General features: G+C 31.4%; 1 protein-coding gene across 24 annotated transcripts in view; it reads right to left on the reverse strand.

Annotated features, from left to right (window-relative positions):
* Window positions 1–25,373, reverse strand: part of LOC144843174 (rho GTPase-activating protein 26-like) — a 47,803-nt gene that overhangs the window by 1,367 nt on the left and 21,063 nt on the right. Inside the window, exons 12-34 of one of the 24 annotated variants that reach the window (XM_078699916.1) lie at window positions 24,625–24,662; window positions 24,314–24,370; window positions 23,906–23,984; window positions 23,202–23,238; window positions 22,317–22,379; window positions 21,456–21,530; window positions 21,283–21,297; window positions 19,596–19,683; window positions 19,183–19,241; window positions 18,837–18,942; window positions 18,484–18,643; window positions 17,819–18,149; window positions 16,336–16,455; window positions 15,562–15,615; window positions 14,405–14,485; window positions 13,438–13,533; window positions 12,200–12,232; window positions 9,547–9,589; window positions 7,171–7,236; window positions 4,993–5,132; window positions 4,893–4,953; window positions 4,335–4,418; window positions 142–227 (exon numbers count right to left, since the gene is read on the reverse strand). In XM_078699916.1, the coding sequence (XP_078556042.1) occupies window positions 142–227; window positions 4,335–4,418; window positions 4,893–4,953; window positions 4,993–5,132; window positions 7,171–7,236; window positions 9,547–9,589; window positions 12,200–12,232; window positions 13,438–13,533; window positions 14,405–14,485; window positions 15,562–15,615; window positions 16,336–16,455; window positions 17,819–18,149; window positions 18,484–18,643; window positions 18,837–18,942; window positions 19,183–19,241; window positions 19,596–19,683; window positions 21,283–21,297; window positions 21,456–21,530; window positions 22,317–22,379; window positions 23,202–23,238; window positions 23,906–23,984; window positions 24,314–24,370; window positions 24,625–24,662 (1,972 nt within the window). Of the gene's footprint in view, window positions 1–141; window positions 228–4,334; window positions 4,422–4,892; window positions 4,954–4,992; window positions 5,133–7,170; window positions 7,237–9,546; window positions 9,590–12,199; window positions 12,233–13,437; window positions 13,534–13,808; window positions 13,881–14,404; window positions 14,486–15,561; window positions 15,616–16,335; window positions 16,456–17,818; window positions 18,150–18,483; window positions 18,644–18,836; window positions 18,943–19,182; window positions 19,242–19,595; window positions 19,684–21,282; window positions 21,298–21,455; window positions 21,531–22,316; window positions 22,380–23,201; window positions 23,239–23,905; window positions 23,985–24,313; window positions 24,371–24,624; window positions 24,663–25,373 lie in introns of all 24 variants that reach the window. The other 23 variants (XM_078699915.1, XM_078699917.1, XM_078699918.1 and 20 more) reach the window with 23 other exon arrangements.

The following is a 25,373-nucleotide window of genomic DNA, read 5'->3' on the forward strand; positions in this document are numbered from 1 at the left end:
GATTTGATTGGAAAAATAGCATCAATAATTATCTAATGTGTGATATGTTATATCATAATATAATAATGTAAATTAAAAATGTAATTAATGGAAGAATTTTGAGCAGGTAATAGTCACTCACAGCTCATATACCCTACATACCATTAAAAATGACCTGGTTCGGGTTGAATGACAACTCAGACTCATTCTCAGCCTCACAAGCGTACAGCGTTCTAACACATCGCCCCCTGTTGGTGAAAGATAACGCAAATGTTAAGCTTTTTATTGAATTAAAATTATTACAAGCATAACATGCAGAAATTAATAAGCAGTCAACATAATTTCATGTCATCAATTTTACTAAAAAAAAAAATTGGTTAGAAACATTTAAATTATTAGAAAAAAAAAATTGCTGAAAGAAGAACAAAAAATTCCATTAAACTGATCGAACATGTGTAAATAATACATTTTTAGGAGTTTATTTTTAGTTTCTATATCTTTTTATGGAATGAGCACAGACACATTCTATTATTAATTTTGTTTGCAATGCTATAAGCTTGGTTCCCACTGTGACACAACGCAACGACGTAGGCGCAATGTATGTCACGATTGGTCAAGTTGCCTTGCGCTTAAGTCCTCGTGTTGCGGCCAAGTGGGAACCAAGCTTTATAAACTAAGCTTGTATTAGTAAAAAATTGCTAAAAGGGGACATCTCAAGAATTCTCCTTTGAATACATGTGGAGATTTTCAGGTACGATCAAAATTGGAACATGAGCAAGACACTTATGAGCATGAGCAGGATTTTTTGAGTTGTGGAACATGAATTGTGTAAAGTAGAGCTGCAAAAACTCTCAGACTGGTCTCGTTTTTCAGAAAGTCAATTTGTCAGCGTGTACAGCACATGACTAATTTTACCATTTTCCACCCCCGCTCACTTATTTCAAAATTCGGGATCACTCACACCCTTTAACATTTTTTAATGCAAAAGATAGGACATTAAGGACGTTAAGTTCAGCACCCCAATTTTTAGGCTCTGACCAAAATTTCAAAATCTCAGATCTTCCAAAATCGGATGGCAGGCAGATTAAAGTGTTTGATTAAAAAATTTAGAAAAAAAGTAATGAATGGTTTAGGCGGGTTGATTATACATTGTTTACTTGTTATTATATGAGCAATTCTTCTTTCTATTTCTAATTATTTTAGATACTTTTTCATTCAATATTTTTTTCAGATACATTATTCTTACTAGATTTTTACAGATGAATTTCTCTCAATATATATGTTTACATGACTATTTTTGTGACCAATGAAAATATAGAACTTAACAGTGTTTCGGAGTGCAAAAAGTACTGTAAAAAAGTGATGCGAGTGGCAGCATTATTCAGTAACAGATATATGTGTTAAGCTCTGTCTACACTATCAAACTAGTTTGACAAAGAAAGTGTGATATGGCCAATTATGGTAGTGATATGACATCATCATGTCCATATATGGGCACATCACATTTGGTTGTCAGATAAAGATTGATAGTGTAGACAGAGCTTTATGGATGAATAATATGAATGGTTACTATACTGTATTACAACAACACGGATTGAGTGACTAGTGACAAGTGTAAACATTGTTTTAATACAATTTAGATGACAATTGGTCTGACTGGATATGATAGAGTTTAGCTTTTTAAATAGTTTCCGAAGCTTCTGAAATAAATTTGATAATTTTTAGGAATAGATATTATGTTTCCTGCATTTCATTGAGAAAGTTTTTTTGTTGCATTTTTTGAAAAAACATAGATGTATGGAACATACATACATCATTATACTAGATTTGTCAGACATATAATATACAAAAGTTACGAGTATTCATGTACCGACATGTAAAGTCGTCTTACCCGTTCAGCCACGACAGCAGTTTTATACTCTATTTCTACTAATTATTAATTATCATAATTTATTCAGTGTAAGACCTCAGAAACGCATAATTAAAATTAATTGGAGATGAAAGGTGAATTCTTGAGATGTGCCCTTAGTCGGATGCAGTGTTATTATTATGGGATATCTTTGTTACCAATGTGTCTGTCTCCTCATACAATCACACGGGTCGCTGTAAATATAAAATAACCAAATAAGGACGATGAAAACCGAGTAATCATCTTAGTGTATTAAAAATCATCAAAATTTTTAGCCTATATAAGGCATGTTTTTAATAGTATATAAAAATCATTTATCTACATAATATTTACATCAGTTCAGAACCAGATAATGCTAAAAAAATCTGAAATTTTGATTTGCTTTTAAAAAAAGTAACATATATAATTATTATGCAGTATTGTAAAGAGCATACAGTAGATGTCACTTTAAAATAAATCTAACAATTTCTTTTTTAGATTTTTGTTTGTAATAAAAATAAAATTTTTTAACACACAGAGGAGATGTTCTATGTGTTGTACCTAAAATTGTGTACTGCAAGATATACAACAAATACAGTATCAAATTTGTATTTCTGTGCATATTACAATAACAATTGGGTAAAAAATTGAGTTAGTAAAGAAAGTAAGCATCATTGGTTAGTGTAATTAAAAACAAGATAAAAAGTTAAACAAACAATTACAAGAAAAATTACAAAATTAGGTTATCAATCATTAAGTACAGACAACTTAAACAACATTGCTGTTGTAATGTTATTTTTGCTAGTTTCCATTTTTCAAAATGAATAGTTAAAATCTTCTTAGTTTTGATAGAGTTGACTGTACAACTTATTTCCACAATTATTGTTACTGAAAATTCATTTAAATTTATTTTAGAAAACAAAAATAACAAACATATAAATATTATTAGCTCATTATTAGTAATAATATCTTATTACTTATTTACAATCAACCTGCAATTCTACAAAGCTTGTTGCAGAAATCCTAAAACTACCTGTTCACTCATGCATACAGAGCTGTTCAGTCATGCATATAGAGCTGTTCACTCATGCATACAGAGTTTCTTTATTAGTAGAGTAGGGAGGCGGCCGAGTCCAGGATAACCGAGAGACAACCGGTGAAATTTAGACCGAACTCTGGTTGGCGAAAAGGGTGTATCCCCATACTTCAGTTGAGGTTTACACCTTTTCTCAGTATGTACAATGTTTAAGATGTTTTATAACATAGGAAAGTCTTTATAAATCCACAATATTATTATTAATACATGCAGCCAAGATAATTGTTAACAAACATTGAACAAGCACAATAATAAACATTTTAAACATTGTCTACTCAAATTATATAATTCTCATTGCATGGCAAAAATACTGTATTTATTGGAATGACATAATATTAAAGTATATGTACCATATTTATATTTTGTTTTACGATATTGACCTCAAAGCTATATTACTAAACACTATTGCACTATTTTAAGGGCTGACAAAGCTCTGTATAGACTATCAAACAAGTTTAACAAAAAGTGTGATGAGCCCAAATGTGGCAGTGATATGATGTCATCGTGTTGATATATGGGCACATCACATTTTCTTAAACATAAACTGTTATAGTGTAGGTGGAGCTTTAGAGGATACAATAGTATGTGCGTGAGCTTTCTTATGTCATGAATGTGATATGAATATGATGGAAAGGTTGAATTGAGTGACTTTAGTCGGGTCATGCTGGCTAACTTTCCTAAACGGTACCCAGTACAGTACAACCATTTTCTACGAGGCTAAATCCTACTTTAGATACCCAATTATATGGCATGCCATTAAATCTTTAAATTTATAAATTATACTGTTATGGGGACAGAAATACAATACAAAATCTACAGAAGGAACCACAAACATGAAAACATGCATGTTGATAGCAGTGGCGTAACGACTATGAGTGCTCACTGGCTAAGCACAGGGCCCTGAGCTTATGGGAGCCCCTGAGCAGTGTCCAGAGGAAAAACTAGGCATTAAAATATGTTTAAAAAAGGCTAAAAACGTAGGGTTCCTAAACCAGGGGGCTCAGGCCTCTGCGTTACACCACTGGCTGGTAGTAGGGACTGTAACTTCAATAGACAGCAACAAAGACAACAAAGTAATGGAGTTAAACAATGACCTTAGAAACCAAAACCAATTCATAAATTGGTGTAGGTTATAGGGAATCCGTAAGGATTCCTCTTTTATCATGTATTCCACTAATTTGTAGTTTTTGTGCAGTTGAAAAGTCACAATATGAAACATGAAACACACGTCAACACCAGACAACAACAACGAACACAAACACCTACGTGACAAGCCACAAATGTGAAAAATGAGCTACAAATGCAAAGATGATGATGCATGCAAAAGAACGAACAGCGCCAAAAAGCAAACACATGTTAACCGCAACAAACCTTCTGTCTCTATTGGTAGCGTTAGCACGGAGTGCTACTGGGTTTGTGTTACTTCTTGGATGCGGATATCTACTATTTGCGTTACTTCTGCGGAAGGACATTCGTAGAGTGGACATTTACATTTCACAAATAAAAAATTAAACATTCGAAAATGTGCAAAGTAACACGTATTTAACCACAGTAAAAAGATAGCAAATTATATAAAAGTATATATTTGATGGAACATTTTTGACAAAAAATGGTAGCATTTCAAACATGCACACATATAATATTGAGTATGTTCATTGAATATTGAACGGTAGTTTAATATAATAAATGAATTATGTATTTAAATTCATTATTACAACTCCATTTTAAAATCAATTCTTTTCATAATAAAATAGTGTCCCAGATAAATTTATTGATCAAAATTTGAATTGTCTACTTGTCAGGCATTTACAGAGGATATCTTCCATAGTATAATTTACATTACATATATAATATATTTTATTTTATTTTATTTTATATAAACAATTTATGCAAATTCACACATAATAAATAAAATAATATTTTACTTACAGAGTCGAAGGAGTGTTACTAGTAGGTGTTGAAGCATTTCCACCGCCTCCTCCTGGGCCTCCTCCTCCTCCGCCGCCACCACCTCCTCCGCCGCCACCACCTCCTCCTCCGCCGCCACCACCTCCCCCTCCTCCGATTGAGTTTAAGCCACTGTTTGATGTACTACTGCTGTTTGTACTTGGGCTAGCAACGTTTGCAGGTGGAGGCTTAGGCTTAACCTGCTGTAAGTCTTGAGTCTCACTGCGAGAATTAAGGTATGTTGTTAAGATCAAAATTTTGACAGCTTAAGCAAGGAAGGAGGAATCTATGGGAGATATTTGGTGGCTTGTTTCAGCAGTAGGATCAAAGAAAGTAAGTTCAGTATTTATTTTGTGTGTTTAGATATTGCTTGGGTGATGGAAATGTGTGTTAAACAACAATCAATTTGAAAAATGAATAGAGATTTTTAGTAATATTATCCATGTGGTTCTGCATTAGCAGTAAGGGAAGTATGTTGGAAAGGGTTGTTACATATTTTGCAAGGAAAGAGAAATTACTTTGAACAGTTTTTTAAAAAATCGGGATAAATGGAGAAAAGGAAAAGAGCAACCACAAGCAGGAACACATGCCTTCTTCCTAACTCCCCCCTCCACCCCTGCAAAAGGTTCATTCAATTGTAAATAGCATGCGTGAGAACTCACATGGTGCAAACATTTCTATACACTAATGTGCAACAATAATTGTAACTCAGAACTGCATTCGAATCACAAAAACAATGAGTCACATAAAGCGAATCAACATTCAACATTTATAACCAAAAAGTAAATAAATACCTAATTCCTAATTTAAATACAAAAAATATATTTCGGTAACTATATACTTATTACATATTATGAAAAAAGTATTATACTTCATCAAAATTTTTTTTTTAAAATGGTATCATAAAATGTGACAAAAAATATTGTTTTCATAAAGAATAAATATTTATATTTCCATCATGCTAATTGTAAGACTTCTTGTAACTTGTAAAAAAAGGCGTTCACATTATTAACATTCTAACGAGCAGGATATACTAATAATCTACGGTAACTTTAGCGTTCAAAGATGCAAATCTAGTTCCAGCATTTGAAAGAATCTTTGGCATTCGTTGCAGCACGGAGTAACTGTCGGTATTTAGCCTCCAGGAGCGGAAGTTTCTATATAACATTCAGTAGAGAACATGCAATACACTCAAGAGCAGATGAGGCAATATTCAGCATCCAATACAGTCAGGAGTAGATGTTGTAACCTTACAGCATCCAGAACAGTCAGCAGGAAGATTTTTTCCGCAGTAGCCATTAATACATACACTCAATTAAGCAACAAAACCCCAAAATCTTCAAAAGCGTAATTTCTTATTACTAAATATACATATTGAGCAAACTATCATTCTACTGGTGACTCTGTTCAGTTTTGTATAAGTTGACCAACATAATATGCGCATTTATCCAACATTCAAGAAAGCAGCTAAGCTGTATTCTTCACTTATTAGCTTAAACATCAGGTAATATCATATCACGTATACATTTATTCAAACATGGGCCTATGAATTAGTGAGTTCAAACACCAAAATAGTTAAAATAAAAAAAATTTAGAGCAGTGCTGAGATGGTAATCTCATGTGGGTTATTCTTTTTAGTGATCTACTTTGGCAAGACTTGACAAAAATCTTAGGTCAACTGGTTTGTATCTTTGCTCAGAAGTTTTGCATGTGCAAAATGTGTAAAAAATTGAATTAGTGCATAAAATTGAAAATAGATGAATGGTTTAGAAAAAAAAAATTTCTTCCAGAAAAATCTGGCAATGGATACAGAAGATGTATTTTATAATGTACTTTTGACAGAACTATATACTGAATGCAGTTTTCTGTTGCTATTATTATTTAAAAAAATGTTTTTCAAGAAAACAATTGTAATTGGTATTTGGCATAAATACAGAAGATTACAAAGTTTTTAGAACAAAACTGTAATTTTCATTTATAATGTCCTTTTGGTAGTGGTAACATCTAGTGATGTCTTTTATAATGTACTTTTAACAGAACTGTATACAGTTTTCTGTGACTATTATCATTAAATTTTTTTTCTTCTTCAAGACATATCTGGCAATGAATACAGAAGAACCAAAGTTTTTAGAAAAAAATTTGTAATTTTCATTAATATGTCCTTTTGGTGATGTTTTTTATATATATACTTTAACAGAACTATATACTGTTCTCTGTTGCTATTATCATTTTAATATGATTACAAATTATTTCAACAGACCTCTTCTTCCAGAAGCTCAGTGTTGATTCAAAAGGTCGCCTATCTATTGCTGGTTGACGCAGCACACTGAAGGAGAGCAGAGATAATGTTAGCAAGCAATGACATCAAAATGTTAAATGTACAAATTAGAAATTCAATTAAATACTTTACCGTAGAATGTAACATGTATTGTTAGTTAGGTTCACTGCAGTGAAATAGCCTATTGTGCCTATAGCATAGCATTGCCTGTATTACGGCATAAAGCATTTTTCACTGTGTGTACACAATGAAGAAAAACTGATAATTTTGCCTTTTGTATTATATGAATTTAAAAGCCAAAACTGGTAAAATATCAAAACTTTGTATTTAAAGAAAATAGTGTATAAGGGGATACTTTCTCATCAAACAAACAAGGGGATATATTTGTTGGGTCCTGAAGGTGTCCCCTTAATAGGGGTTCTACTGCATATGAACAAATATTAATAAGGATATTCATTTTCTTTTAAACACTTTAAAGTTTAATACTAAGCATTCCTGATGCCTTTTTGTGATAGGCAGAGTTTGTAATTTAGCATTGCAGGATTAGCTATGATGACAATAGCTTTTAATTAGCATTAGTGTGCATTTAGTAGTGATTGGATATTAATCATTATATAAATATATACATATATAAAAAATATATAAAAACGTTTTTTAAAACAATAAATAATGTATTTTAAAACTACTACTACTCTACTTTACATATTTACATAGGTTAAGATAATATAATATTCTCAATTACTTCTAAAAAAAACAGTATAATTACAGCATATATTTACATTAATAACTTTAAAAAAATCTATAAATTATCTACAAACAAGAATTGTCTAGAAACTAAAAAAGATAATAACTTACAAACATAATTTCTTTTAAATAACACAATAAATAAAAATAATAATAAATACATTAAAGAAACAGTGTGTATGTAATATTAATGTGATGTTAGTTCTGCAATGTTAGTGGTGTTATAATTAGTTAAATAAATTAAGCAAAAAAGAAAGTTTTATGTTAAAAAAAATAAAATTTAGAAATTGAAATATTTAATATACCGTATTGTTCCTAATAATGCATTTTTTTTAAAAAGGGGGGCGTTTGTTAGGGATGAGGTGTAAAAATCATAAATAGAGCCTATATGAGGCCTACCTACCCTAAACAAGTTGCTTATATAGATTGGGCACTAAGGTGTGTTAATTAGAAAATGAAAAAAAAATGAAGGGGGGCGTTTATTAGGGGCGGGGCGTTTATTAGGAACAATACGGATACAAACTTAAATACTCTAAAATAATGTTACCCAAAATGTATTAATCTATACATGGAGAAATTATTTTTTATTTAGATTATTTCTCTATGATCTATACCATATCTCTATATATAGTTACTGTCTATTTAGCCAATCAATTCTTACTATATACTAATGCTATATAACATAAACATAACTGAAAACAAATACAGCCCATATAAAATAAATTGTCAGCATACAAGATGTATCAAATTAATGTTACCAAAGATCTTATACCAAAAAGAAAGCTTAGACAGCTATTCTAAAGCTCTATCAAACTTTTATTTGTGACAAAAAATCATATCACTACCATATTTGGGAATATCACTACCATATTTGGGCACATTACTACCATATTTGGGAATATCACTACCATATTTGGGCACATCACACTTTTTTTGTCAAACTAGTTTGATAGTGTAGACAAGGCTTTATACGCAATGTTATTAAACACACAAGGAACAACCCCTGCCCATCTAAGGGCTAAACAATTCTATGTCAGCCTATCTTGTTGGTATAAGATCTTTTTAAAATTTACAGCAACGCTCAAATGGGAAAAAACACTTTCTGTATGAAACGGAATATTATTTAATAACAATCAAACTGCAAACACTATACATTAGTCTATTGCCACGAACAAACATGCCAAAATTAAATTTAAACATAAAAATATAATGCCCTCATAAACACAAAGCAAAACCCACCAAACATAAGCACAACATTTTGAACATATATTTTATAAGATGCGTGTATAGTGTAGTTTAAATTTTGAACACATTTTTAATGACCATGTGTACAGACATATTGCGAAATTTATTAAACAATTTTAATAGACAAAATCTAAGAAATTGAATTCTCAATATGTCTTCCATGCCTTTACTTGGAATAACTAGCAACAAACGGGAAAAAAGCGCATGTGTATTTACTACTACAGAAATTACTACAGATGTTACAAAGTGGAGCTCATCATTTTCATGCTGCGCTTGTTACAAACGTGTCTACGTTCCTCTACTGGGAACCTACAGTACATTTAAAAATTCAAGCATGCATGCATTGTTTCTATATAGTTATCTACTTACGTTTCATCCGTTGTCGCTAGCGGTGGTTGGCTACTCGTTCGTCCTATTCAAGAAAACAAGAACGTTAACAAAAATCTTAAAAATTCAAAACAAATCTCAACTAGACATGAAACTCGTCACTTTGACGAGTTAGTTATCCGCACCACGACAAACGCCACGTGCACGTCATACGTTGGAATATTGCACACAGATAAAGATTATGGCATTATGACAAGAACTGAAGAATATGACATGCTGTTAGTGCTGAATTTTGTGTCATATAGTATATACATGCAAACAGTATAAGCTGTATACATATTACATACAGTGTAGAATAGGTGAAATTACGGGACCCGCCATTTATTCCAATTTTTAACATGGCGACGGTATCAAAATGAAACACTTAGATAGCAATTTCAGAAGGAAATTATCTCAGGAACAACATATTAACGTGTAGAAGAAATTTGAATACGTAAAATATAGATGCGCACCCTTTTAAATGTGATGAACTATTACGCAAAATATGAAAATACAACTTTTTTTATTCAACTGGCCATATGATGACGTCACAACATCCGATTGGCAAAATGTTTACATGAATTCGTATCTACAATCCAATAGCTTCCAGAAAACGTTTTAATCGTGATTATCACATTTTATTCTTACGAGCTATTACAGATTAAAATTTACTGTAAAGATGAAATTAATGACCCACGTAATTAAAATTTTTAGGCATGATGACGTCATAAAAATTAAAATATTTTTATCTCATGCTAAAGAAAGTTGATTGACCTACACAATATATAAATGTAGGAGAAAAAGGAATACAGATAAGCGCGATGCGCTCCATTGAATGTGATGAGCAATAACAAAAGAGACAAAAATCCTATATTTTACATTCGTGTGGCCATACGATGACGTCACAATGTTTTTTTAGCCTATATTGATGCATGATCCGATATCTACAACTCATCAACTTCTAGATTTTGTAATAAAAATAAACGGTTAACGGTTTACTTTAGAAACTATGACTGTTTAAAAAAAGACATAATTTTGACGATTTTTTAAGCTTTTTCATAAAAAACGCGCACGAATTGTCTAATTCAACGTGTTCGTATGGCGTTATTTAAACTGGAAAAGGTCTAAATTGTTTTCAAAATCACTGGGGGAAAGGCTTGAAAAATATAATTCAAGAGAAAAAAATATGTTTTTAACGCTATGTGCGCACCGCGCGCATAAAAAATTGCGCGCCCGTGGGAATTTTTGACATGCTCAAAATGACAAGAAACGCGTAAAAAGTTGATTAGAAATTAATTTTGCGCATTTTGAAATTTTAAATGTGCGTGCGCGCGTAACTTCTTGTCAAACATGCCATTTTTAATCCGTAGAAAGTTTGCCCCTGATATGACTTAAATTTTGTCAAAGTGTCAATACTAAATGACTTTTGGTTTTTAATCTATGATCAATCATTGAAATTCATAAAATTGCGCATAAGTCACGTTGCGCAACTATGACGTCATTCAAAAATAGGAGGTGCACAACTTCACGTAAATGCCCATATGTTGTCAAAGTTATGAAATGTTATGTTTACACATTTTAGAGGAACACGACTCACAAAAAGGAAGGAAGGAAAGAAGAATAATACAGAAAAAAAATATTGATCTCATACAATTACAAGGAGTTATCCGCTTGGTATACCAAGCGGATAACTAATTAATGTTTACTGGAACAGAGGCTTCTCACAAGTGAGGAAGCCTCTGCATAAATTAACAAAATATGCATAAATTAACAAAATATGCATAAATTAATCAAATATACTATACTATAAAAGAATCGAGTTGATTGCACTCTACATTGTTTCATGAAGGATTTAATACTCTTTATAAATCATCAGATACTATATGTAAACCTGCATTTCAAATACTTTAAAAAATGATTCCATTGTGATATTTATTTTCCAATTAAATAAAAACAAAATCCAACACAAGGAATTGATTTTATAGTTCAAATTCCATTACTATAAACAAAATCGTAACTGAAATATTTATAAATACAAATGAAGAAATGTATTGTCCACAAAATACATCAACAAACAAAAGGCCACCAAGTTACAAACAAACAAACATATGATGAAAATGACACACGTGACAGGATGAAGAACAAAAGATAAAAAAAACAGGATATACATTTATCACGTCCAGAGAAGATAACTCTGAAATATATGTAAAGATCAATAAATATATAGACTCCGATATAAATCCACTCCTAAATTTGAGAAATTTCATGCAAAATGTTTAAATTTAAACTCTGTATACATTGTCAAACTAGTTAGAGAAAAAAGTATGATGTGCCCAAATATGGTAATGATATGACATCATCATATCTATATATGGGCACATCACAATTTTGTCACATAAAGTTTGATAGTGTAGACAGAGCTTAATACACACATCACACAAAACCCAACATTCATGTTCAAACAGGCTTACACCTAAGCCAGGTATAAAAACAACATGGTGAAAATGAATAAAGAAAATGGTTGCCATTATATGTACCCAAGCACTTGACCTTTGAACTTCAATGGTATAGTCTATAGTTATATACATAACATTATACATTCAACATTAATATACAAAGTGATACTTAAAGATAGAATAAGAAACACGGTACTAACGTTTCCGTTGGGCAAGTACTTTTTCTGAAGGAACTTATGGAAGCAAGAAAAAAACAGAACAACAATTATTATCAACATCATTTAAATTCAAACAAATTGAACAACAATTCCAATTTAGGCAGCAATTGCAAATTTTTAATAACAATTTAAAAGCAATGGCACTATGACAATGACAACACAAAAGTATTTTAATACTGATTGTTGAAAAGCATAATTTTCCTACAAATTTTAACGGCCTTTGTTTGTGTGTATACTAGCACAATAAACTGTTATTATATGGTACTTTATGAAAAGTTGCATGTATAGCAAGCAATAAAACACGTGTGAATATAAATTGACATAATATATGAAACAAAATATGTTCATGTATTTTTAAATATGTGTATGTTGTTTTTCTTATATTTAGTAATTTTATCGTTATTGATAAAAAGGACTGAGCAAAAACATTTGATTAAAAACAGAAAAAACATGTTCATGCACTGTACTTTTGAATATGTTTATGCTGTTTATTTATTTTAGTTATTTTATCAGGATTAACAAAATAACAACAAAGCACTGAGAAAAAAAAACCAAAACTGATACATCATTTAAAACAAAATAATTTCACCTATAAATTCTTTAAATATTAACTGATTTTTGGTTAGTATTTGTTGCATTAATAAATACTTTTTTATACCGGTAATTTGTTTTCCTATTTTGTATACCAGTGTTGTGCAACAGCTTAAAACTATGTCTTTGTCCAATTTTGTTAATTTCACATTAATATAAAAATAAATATTAAACAGAAAAAATGATTTCTCCGTTGTATTGTTTTAATTTTTTTGTTTAGATTTCTTTGGTTAAAAACTGAATTTCCAAAACTACAGCAAAACAAAAATTGAAAAAGAAAATCATCAAGCTCTGTCTACACTATCAAACTAGTTTGACAAAACAAGTGTGATGTGCCCAAATATGGTAGTGACATCATCATGTCCATATACTATACTATACTATATTACATTTTTTTGTCACATAAAGTTTGATGTAGACAGGGCTTACGAAACACAGCCATCTTTAAATAAAAAGGTTTTATTTTGTATTGGAATAGCAAAACAGAAATAACAAATTGTAAACAGTATTCTGTAGCTCGCTTTAGAAAAAAAACGATAAAAAATAAAATAACTGCAAAGACTGCAAATTGTACAAAAATGCAAAGACTGAAAATTGTACAAAAAGCAAAGACTGAACATTCAATCAACCTGAGTCTAAGCGAACGATCTCGCACGATGATCGCTTAGAGCGAGGTGAACGTTTCTCTGCTCCAGGTGACCGAGGTGGCTCATCTTGTGATCCTCCTAAGGACATAAGAAAAAGCTTTTCAAACCGAATTATCTGATAAACGATCCAGTAATAGAAATTGAACACACACCGACACTCACATACAGATGGTTTGTGATGGACGTAAACAGAACCAGGATAGCTATGACTGGGAGTAAAATGTTAAAATGTTATCTTTTAAAAATAAACAAAAAACAAATCAAAATAAAACAAAGAAATGAAATTAAAGTGTAAACAAATAAAACTAAACAAATAAAAATAATGAAAATTTAAAAAATGGAGATGGCCTCACCTTTGGGTAGTGGATACCTTATTTGTGGGCGTACGGGATACAAGTAGTCGTGATTCTGTGCATAGAAAGGGCCTGAGGAACATAGAAGCATGTCAAAGGTCAAAGGGCAAAATAAAAATGTGCAATTAAATTAAAGAAATGAAAAGGAAAAGAAAGAAAAGAAAATAACATAAGAGGTGAAGGGGAAGAAAAGCATTGAGGTCAAACCACCAGTATTCTTCAGGCTATGAAGCATGTTTACATTTACAGTGGATTGTATTACATTATTATTATGGACAAATGAATACAGTAGTAAAGTATGGCACACAGTGAAGTATGGCATGGTAAAGTATGGCACGATGAAGTGAACAAAAACACTGAATTGTAATCTAAACATAACATGTAATAAAGATAAGCAGACACAAACTTTTAAAGTACAATGAAGATTATTAAAACTATACTAGCTATATTTACAAATTACAATTAACAAGGTGAGAGGTTATATGGAGAGGGAGGGGAGAGGAAGAAGGTGCATAGCTTCAAGTATTAATAGAGGAGTTAAGGTGTAACAACAAACATTTGGTGTTAATACAAAAATAATTTATTTTAATTTTAACCTTTTTCATTGATCTCATTTTCGCCTTTTAGCATTCTGATCAGCTGTGCATTCCTATATCTGGTTTTGTCTTTATGCTTGCCTACATACAGGGATGGATTGAAGGATATGTTATACACAGAAAATAATTACAACACAACACTTAAACACATAACTTAAGAGAAAAGCTGCATGATGTGTGTAAATGCTTTATACAAACCAAAACAAGGATAGAATGGTATACTGGACGAGTACCAACATCATTACTCAAATTCTTGGTTCAGAACATGTGTATTGCTATTGTAAACAGACTAATACAACTAATTTAAATCATCGCAAAATGAAGAATATTTCAACTGTGCAAATTAATACAGTACAGTAAAATGAAAAACAAAGAAAAGAAGAGGAAGAAAAAGAAGCAAAATGAAAGGGGAAAGAAGAATAAATGAAGATTTGTAAGGTGGTAATAAATGGAAAGAAAGAAAGAGAGAACAGAAAAATGAAATGTGATGATGGAAAACTAAAAATAGTAACTAGGAAAAACAGAATTTGACAGAAAGAGAAAAGACAGAAAACTTTTTTCCAAGAAAGCAGAAACATTTTCATAACACTAAGATCCTTCATTGGATCAAGTCAAGAGGATAGCATGCACAAAAAACTAAACACAAAATCTATTTTTCTATCACGTTTTTATACATCTTTAATTTAAAAGTTAAAGGATAGCTCCGGGTTTAAAATCTAAGTTGGTTTAATGTTGTTGAAAAAGTTTATATTTTATAATAAACAATAAAAATTCAAACCCAGAGTTACCCTTTAGGGAAAGCTTGAGTGACAGGATACCTAACTAAAGCTGTCTACACTATCAAACTAGTTTGATAAAAAAAGTGTGATGTGCCCAAATATGGTAGTGATATGCCCAAATATATTGTAGTGATATGTCATCGTGTCCATATATGGGCACTTCACATTTTTTTGTCACATGAAGTTTGATAGTGTAGACAGAGCTTAAGTAAAAGTTGTAAAATAATGCCGACATAGATACAAATTTCAGCATAAAGTTTTATAGTGTAGACAAGACTTTAAACATGCAACGACGGTAAAACATGACAAAACATATGTGAAGAATACTGGTGGTATAAACAGTGGAAGCGTGTGTATATCTAGATACTATTATGTTACCATGATACGTATGATATTTTGGATATTTCCTCATCTGAATTGACCTCCAGAAAACTGCCAATTTACAAGCAGCCAATCAAAGAACAGAATAGATGTAGTTAAGATGTAGTAATAGCAAGGATCACAAAGTATTTATATTTTAGATAAAATTTACAGTATTGAAAATGTATTAAACTGGTACACAGAAGAGTTTTTGATGAGTTAACTAAGTAAAAGTTGTAAAATGATGCCGAAATGCATTTACTAAAATGAACAGTTTTGGTAGGTAATTGTCATTGTCAACTCTAATACAACGTGTGCCAATAAAACTCTTCTGTGTACCAATCATAAGTTATAAATGACTAATACAAAAATAACTAAAATCGATCTATATTTAAGTGTTATTTATAAAACTACAGTATACTAAAAGGTTTAATTATTGATAAAATGCTTATCAACTGCATAGTGCATAAAGTGCTTATTTATTTGGGTTTAATTAATAATGCAATTATATATTTGGGTTTCTTTTGACTTGAATTGTAGAGATTGTATTAACCTGAGATATAACATTAAAGGATTCCCAATTCTAAAACCGGGTTAATAATCATACTACAAATCATTAATATCTCTTATCAAAGTTATTATTGTTCTTCAAACTAAATCACTATTTTTGAGAACGGCAAAAAAATGTTAATTCACCAACACCGATAGAATTTGCGCAAAAGAATTGATTATTATAATGGGTACGAAGAAGGTAACGAGACAAGGGCACAAGACGTAACATGTCACTCTTACCCGTGCTCAAGGAATTGGAGCTCTTCTTATTGGAGGGCGGAGAAGAATTCGAGGAATGAGTTGACAACGAGGAACGTGAACTTATCGATTCGGTGCTACTGCTGGAACTGTACAGCGGATCTGTAAACGTGACCAACATTTCATATATTGTAAAACCTCAAAAAGAAGCCCATGGGCTTCTTCATTATGACATGAGTGATGGGTTGATTGTTTACCTTCTTGGTAGGCTATATGATGTGCTTCTATGTGCATTTTATTGTTAACTGTGCACGTAATTTTAATGTTAATTGTGCGAGTCATTTTAATGGTAACTGTGAGCCACTTTCCTAAAATATACATAAAGTTGAATGGAAAAAATGCAATAAAATAAAAACCACTTTATATTTGAATACGTTTCAACATAAAATTGTTGGCATCAACAAACTACCAACCATGGTTGTTTTTTTATATATCATGATTATTTACAATTTATTTATTGTTTCTGTCTTTCTCTATGAACAATAAGACAGTTATTTAAGATAACTGGTTTCAATGATGAAATGATATAAAATAGCAGGGAAATGGTTTTGCATGAACAGCCAAGGGGGTGGGGAAAGTCTATGGAGGTTCAAATGCTTAATTATATGTATGAAGAAAACAGCAACCCATGCAGACTATCAACGCATTGTTGTCTCTATTGTCTATCTTATGTCAATTTCAATAGTGAAGTAAGTTTGTACTGCATGTTGATGTGGTACTGTGTAATAAAATAGCCCTGTAGGAATGACAGAAGTTCTAACTCTTTCGTTTTAACTGCAAAAGCTCTGTGAAATAGCCAGAATTGTTACCAGATTATTGCAATGCAAAAGTTCAGAAGCTGAATGCAAATGTTTTTCTATAATTCTAAACAAGGCAAAACACTATTTGATACTCTAAGCTAATTCAAAAGCAGTGAGATATGACCTAGCAAACTATAGTCGTTGGAATTTAAGCAACATCTAGACCTGTTAATATAATATTAATAATAATAATAATAATATAAATATGTTATTACTGTCATGTACAGTAGAACCCTATTAAAGAGACACTTTCAACTGAACAAAGTGTCCCCTTATTAGAGGTGTCCCCCGAATTGAAAATTATAGGTGTGCTACAAATTGCACTCCTTAATACATTCAGGGATGCTGTAGGTGTGCTGTTTGTATTTTGGTGTGTAGAAGTTTACCAAATTTAAGCGTGTTGTAAATCGCACTCCTCAAGGGCAGTTTAGGAGTGTGTTAGGTGAGTGAACACACTCGCTCGCCTTAAAGACAAGGCCTGCTTATTAGATTACTAAACAAAGTGTCCTTTTATTAAAGGTGTCCCCTGAATACGTATGTCCTAAAAGGGGTTCAACTGTAGTCAAATTTGAATTTATATTTTACCATACAATACCATTCATCATCTCACTCTCTCTCTGCAATGTACCATTTCTAAGCCACACACTGTGTTCACTTGTACATACCTTCAGAGTACACAGGCTTAGGCCGTCCCTTAGTTTGGCCCACTATAGGTGGTCCCTTCACATACAAGCCTCTTTCCTGCAAGTGTGAATCAATCTCGTTCAGCAGCTCGGATTGCAGCGTTCCGCCTTCTTTATGACGTGGAGACTCGGACGTCGGTAGCGACTTGGCCGTTTTTCGGAACTCGGCCGGAGACTCTTGGAATGTTGAGGAAGGCTGCGATGGAAGGCTACCAGTGTGTGGGCGGGGCGAGCCGGTGCTAGCGTTACTTTGATTGATGGCTGCTTTATTTAAGAATGTCACATCTTTCTCATCTGGAGTGCTTGTAAAAATCTTTAAATAAAGAATATCAATACCATTAGGGCAGGGCTAGACATTTTTTCTGTGGTAAAAACACCCATTTTCCAACATTCAAGCCAATAGAAAAACTACTCTCATAACAATACAAAAGATTGGATGGGTTCAGCAGTTAATGTTAGGACTCCTTACCCCCTCATTCCCCACCACTGTAAAAGATTAAAGATTGCTGGTTACTAGAAACATTTGGGGAGAAGGCGGCTGTTGTCTGGGCTCATCAACACCTGTGCGTTTAGTAGTCTGAGACTCCCACAAGTCATTCTACATACTCTCCATCTCATTAAACCATACTGATTGTATTACACTATACCTTTTCATAATTTTCAATGAGTATTTCAACTACGATATTCGAGAACTTAATGTCCATAATTGCAGCCATAGTCTCTTCTTCAGCTCTCATTAGTGTTGGACCGAAACACACACCAAGATTGGAAACGGTCATTTTATTCTTATCGTCATTTTCAGAAACCCTAAAAAGAACAATTTTATACATTTATTCTCACCCACAGATTAGGGCATTTGAACCCTATGTGTAGTAGTAGTGTTCAATCATATCAAAGATTAAAACAAATTGAAAGTTTATGATTCTAGCTGGATTTGAACCTAAACCCTTTCAATTATAAGGTGGGCACTGTAACCACAAGACCACACTTTCAAACCTACTTGTGTAGATGCTTCATTAGGACTGCAAGCATTTCAAAGTTGGATTCTGGCAACTGGTGTACCAGTTTGTGTACATCATTCAGCCTCAACGTTTTGGATTCTTTTTCTGCAAAATACAAAATGAAACATTTACTCAAAAACCCCAGGCTGAAGTTAAAGAATTCTTACAGTACAGAAAACAAAAAGCATTCCTTAACTATCAAACTTAATGGGACAAAAAATGTGATGTGCGCATATATGGACATGCTGATGTCATCTCACTACCATATTTGGGCGTATAAAACTTTTTTGTCAAACTAGTTTGATAGTGTAGACAGGGCTTTAGACTTAAAAATGAATTTCTTACTTGCTGCTGCTATGAACTTGTAATGATACTTAAACGTCATCAACGGTTCGGGTAAATTCCTACAAGCAAAAAAAAACACAATCCATATATTTATATGTCTTTAAATCTAAACACAAATTACTGAAAAAATGACAAAGCTGTGGGTTTAAGTAGCTGGATCTCAATGGAGATACAAAATAAAATAAGCACTGAAAAATGACAATGCTGTGGGTATCAGTGGCTGGATCTTAATGGAGATACAAATAAGCTAAATCCTATTGGTAATGTAAAACAGCCATAAAGAAAGTCAAGCTTCCGGAAAACGCTATTCCTTCGTCAGAGCAATATCTTTATAAAAAAAGATGTTATTACAACTTGACTGTCTATTATTTATTATATCACTCCATATTTTTTATTTGGTTTAAGTAACATACCTAAAGTAGTTCTTAAGTGCGCTGGTAATTGTCTTGATTTCAAATTCTCCAGAATTAGACAAATTTACATTGGATCCTTTCCTCCTATCTATAAGACAATAATTATGGTGAAGAAACAGTGGTTAAAACACAATAGACAAGATAACAATGATAACAAAAATAGAAAAATACTCATCCCATGTATTTGAGGTAAACGTTACCAGTCCATCATCTCTTGTACAAATAGGTTTCGTAACAGCCTTTATCCAGCTGCCATTCGGGCACTGAATGTTTGTCAGTATACCGTACGAGAGTGATGTGACACTTTGTAATTGTTTCATTTTTTTTATCCCGTTTTTGTATATCTCAGAGCAATCATAATTTAAATGACAATAAGTGGAAGTAATTTTCCACTGATGAATGAATGAATTCATTACTATATCAAAAATTATAGAAAATAAACAATTACTAATGTAATGTGTAATGCTGTTGTTGTATTTTCGTATACATCATTACTAAATTCTTACGCATTAATTATAAATTCAATTATTATATATAATTTCCATAGATTTACCAGTGTTTTTATAAATATTAGATTTACCAGTACCTTAAGCGAAAATATTAAACATAAATTCACCAGTGTTTTATAAATATGAGATTATATCATTTACATAGATTACCCAGAGTGCTTTATATAAAAATATAGATTACAAAATTCTGCATAGATTACCAAATGTGTTTATTATAAAATTTTGCATAAATGCGTTATACTATTTAAATAACTACTGTACCAGAATACAGTAATAATATACAGGAAGCAAAGAATACCACAATTTGCATCATGTACTAATTGGTTCTAATTAGGAAGGATAATTTAGTTTAAGATTTTAATCAAGCCAACTTTCACTACTGTAGGAAAAAGACATCAGTGTTTGACAGGCAAAACACTTAAAATAACCACATTCAACCTATGGCTATCGGGCGTGGGTAGAAAAAACTAAACTATGAGGAAGGATATATTAGCAGGCGTGGTGTAGTTCTGAAATCACTATTAATCAAATTCTAATTAATGTCCAAATACATACAAAACAAATACATTTTATGTTTAAATTCTATTATAACGATTAATTATAATAATAATAATATCCTGGATTTATATAGCGCCTAATGTTGTTAAACCTTTAAGCACTGAACATTATTAGCCCAGTCATTTTTGTTTTGATCAAACACGTATACTTTTTAAATTAAAAAAGAAATGTTCAACAACATTTAATTTAACCTACAGTATTGTTGTCTGGATAAGTAGCAATACTAACTATGAGGAAGGATAAATTATATAGTATTTATATATTATAGAATATTAGATACATTTTTCAGAATATTCAGGCACAGCATAGTAACATTTAGATTGAATGAAAATTCATAATAGCATATATATGGTTCAATACAAGATTAGCGGTAAAACCCAAACAACAAAGCTGAAGATTTTAACAAAATATAGTGGAAAATGTACCAGGTATATTAAAAGAAGAATTTTCTTTGTAATTACATAAAAGAATGTAAATAAATTACACTCCCATGCTACCCCCTTATATACTTTATCATGCATGGAAAAAAAACAACATTTTTTTTGCACAATATTTTAGGCTAGTTACGCCAGAGAATAGAATACCACTTTATATTTTGGCGTTCTCTTACTTTTACTTACGTTTTTGGTTTGAGCCTTGCTTGGAAAAAACGTAGAACAACTTTTAATTTTTCTATTTCGATTGCCATATTATACTTTGTTAGTTGTAAGAAGAATATAACTATATGTTTAAATATTTGAGAGAAATAAAAATTCTTAAGAGAAAAGAATGAAAGAAAGGAGAAAAGTCTTACCTAAACAAAGGTTAGTAAGCTTCAGGACTTTAGATCCCACACCAACCACACGATATAGACCCTGGTCTTCAATACCTGTAAATAACAATTTGTTCAAACTTAAGCTCTGTCTACACTATCAAACTAGTTTGACAAAAAAAGTGTGCCCAAATATGGTAGTGATATGCTCAAATATGGTAATGATATGACATCATCATATCCATATATTGGAACATCACCAAATATCTGCATGTCTGTCCAGCTTTATTCAGCTTTATTCGCACGGTCTTCAAACTTGGTGGGTGGAGCTCGGTATAAGAAAGGTTGTTTGTTAGGTCGTCAAGGTCAAAGGTGGTGGTACGCCCCCAAATTTTGGGTACAGGTAGGCCTACTCTTGTATATATAATTAATAAAATACATCTGACTGGGGTACATATAGCAAACTCAGTGCATCTTTTAGAGAGTGCAGGGAGTTTCCTTGGTGTTCTGGTCAATTTCAGCATAAAACATGTTTTCCACAATGAACATTTATTTGCACGATTGAAAGCCTTGAATAATGTGCATATCAATATTTTCATCTACTGTTTTTGACTTGAAGAAAACGTGAAACGAATCCAGCTATGACTGCTCACTGGCAAAATCCAGGGGCCCCAAGAGCTCAAAGGCCCCAGAGCATGAGCAGTCCAATGCAACTACACACCATTGGAGAACTCCTTAGGAGTGCTAAACCAGGGGCCTTTGCCCTATGCATTACGCCACCCTAACCCTACCAGAACTCGGGTATGTTCGATTTGCATGATATATTCGCTAAAGACCCAATCTAAGACAGTGTTTCTAGTCATCTTTGAAGTCTAAAAAAAGCATAATTTAATTTCTACGTACCTCTACTTTCAATAGCTTCTATGCATTTACGAATGAAATTAAACCCAACATCGTTCAGTAAGCCTACAAATAGGATATAAAACTATTATACACAACCAAGTTCACAAGTAGAGTAATAAATAAAGTAATTATTAAATTAAAAACAAAGTTCAAACTTTATTTAGTAATAAAATAAGTAATTATTCAATTAAGAACACAGTTTAAACTGTATTTAGTAATAAAATAAACATTTATTAAATTAAGTACAAAGTCCAAATTTTCTATTACTTTTATCAATCTATTATACACAATTAAAGAATATAAATTAGATTTAACAATAACAGTAAACTTCAACAATCTATAAAGTGTCAATTAATATTTCATTCTATTACAGGATATGAATTGCTTCCTTTATTATTATTTTTTTATTTATTCAACTTCTCACTAAGATGTATGTACATTAGTGAAGGATAAGGACCAACAGGTGGTAAACACCTCTAAAATGGTCCAGTCCCAATTGCACAGTGGCTGTAAGTGCACATGAACTATGTGTACACTGGACCTACGGTTTATAGTCCTTATCTGAGAAGACTCGTTCTACCACCAGAACCATGGAGTGAATGAGCCTCAAACCCTTGCTGATGTTATGGCTTCCACTGTCATAACCGCTCGGCCACTCACTCACTCTTAGCTCTAGTTTTTTTCTTTTTTAAAAATTTTTTACAATAAAGCAAACATTTGATTTTTTTAAATTCAATACAGTGATTGCGAATAAAATTAGTTTTCTTATTATTTCAGCACAAGTAGGTAGGTATTAATTGTAAAATATATATTTCCTAACAATCAACTTCAAAATGAAATTCACAGAAATATATGTTGCAATATAAATAAATATTAATTACTTACTATCGTCAGATTTAGAAATCTGTGGATTTAAATAAACCTGGAAAAAAAGTGATACAAGTATATGTTACATATTATATTTATAAATCAAAATATTATACACAAGAACTCCCAAGTTTTAAATACTTCTAATAGACATTTATCAAATGACATGAAATGTTTGGCCGGACATGTCTGTCGAATAATATAATCTTATCAGACTGAATAAAAGATATTTTTAGTTAGTTTTTTTTTTATATATCTAGTGGTTAATGGATTGTTGTCTCCATCAAAAAGAAAAAAGTTTTTTTTTCTCTTTTGTGGTTAACCACCACCTTTATTCATTCAATCTTTCATACATATTTTATTCACATTTCATTTTCGTATATTAAATTTCCGTTTTCTACTTTTTTCGTTATTTTCTGATTTTTAAACTTTTAACCTTTATACATAGTATTTTGATTATGCATACAAATAACCATAAAAATCCACACTTCATTTTGTACATGATATAATACATTTTTAAAATACAGTATATTTTGGAAATGTATGTCATTATATAAATACACTTCAAATAATGATGCCACTTATAGGTTACAACAAAAAAGTTAGCATATTTGTAATGTGAATATACCTTTTATAATTGAAAACTATTACATGATTGCCATAGTCATATATGCTTTTTTTCCTTTTCACGGACTAGAGGGAATGCGAATCTAGATACTTACTGGTTCTTTTCCACCCATGGCTTCCATCCAGAGATTTCGTTCATTTTCTGAGATGGCTTGTAATGTGATCACATTTGGTCTAAAAAAGTCAAAATATAATTTTATTAAAACATAAGTTTAACAATCGGTTAAAGTTGAAACATAGTGTATGGTATAGAGGTTTTGTCTATGTCTATTAACAAAATGTGGCACACATAAATTTGGTACAGGAAAGAGCAGTCAGGTACATGGTTTTCTATTGTGCATCATTCATAAATCTAGCAAAATTCTCACAAATTTGGCCATGCAATAGTACCCCAATCTATTGGAATGGGAGAAATAATGCATGTCACATGACAAGAAATCAACCAATCAAATGACAAGGATACGTGTTATAACATAATATTATGGTACAGAATGAGAACCTACCTTTCTCTTACTGTAATATCAAAACAGAATCTCTTCTCAATTGACTCAGTCATTCGTCTAAAAAAAGAAAATAAGATAAAAGCAAAATATTATTAGGATATCTAGCACATAAAGAATTTACAGTTAATACCATTTCATTATTTTTAATTAAATAAATAATTTAAAGAACGCCGTTACTTACAATCTCCACTTCTTCTCTGAGAATATATTACACATGTTTATTATTTACAATAATAGTATTAACAGATTAATTGGTTTCTCATTATAATAATGATTGGTTGAGATTTAATGAATATTAAATAGGATCTTACCTTGTACATGAAGTAACGGTCAGTGTATCGGTGGTGGTCTAAAAAAAAAATTCAATCATTTTTTCACAAAATTCATCCGACTCTTAAGCTCTGTCTACATTATCAAACTTGTTATGACAAAAAAAATATGATGTGCCCATATATGAACATGATGATGTCATCACTACCATATTTGGGTATATCACTACCATATTTGGGCACATCACACTTTTTTGTCAAACTAGTTTGATAGTGTAGACAGAGCTTTAGATATTTTTTTTACACATTTAAAAATGATAAACATTAAATGCAATAGTATAAATCTCATATTTATGTAAGTGAATTGTGAAACTTCTGTGTGAAAATTGCATTTAATATTCTATTTGAATACAGTATGTTACAATGTCCATAAATGCATGACTCATGTTAATAATAAAGTACTGTATGTATGTGAATTTCAATTACTTATACAATCTAGCAGGACAAAATCAATTAATACAATTATATTATAATATAAAGAGAGTTTGTACGTTTGACTGTTATGCAATGTTGTGCTAGCCTATTATAATATGCATTCATACATTATGGGGTATCAAAATGGCTAAAATTGTACTGGGAAGGTTTTAAACTACATTTGAAACCACCTATGAGGCGGCTGTTTATCCTTATAATGGAACAAATTATTTATATAGATGAATCAGAGATTTTATAAAACATGTGTCTAAACTTCCTGGTTTTTTTGAAAAAATGTTTTATTTATGGCTGGAATA

The sequence above is a fragment of the Antedon bifida genome, chromosome 5 (assembly GCF_963402885.1).
Source record: "Antedon bifida chromosome 5, ecAntBifi1.1, whole genome shotgun sequence".
Lineage (NCBI taxonomy): Eukaryota > Metazoa > Echinodermata > Crinoidea > Comatulida > Antedonidae > Antedon > Antedon bifida.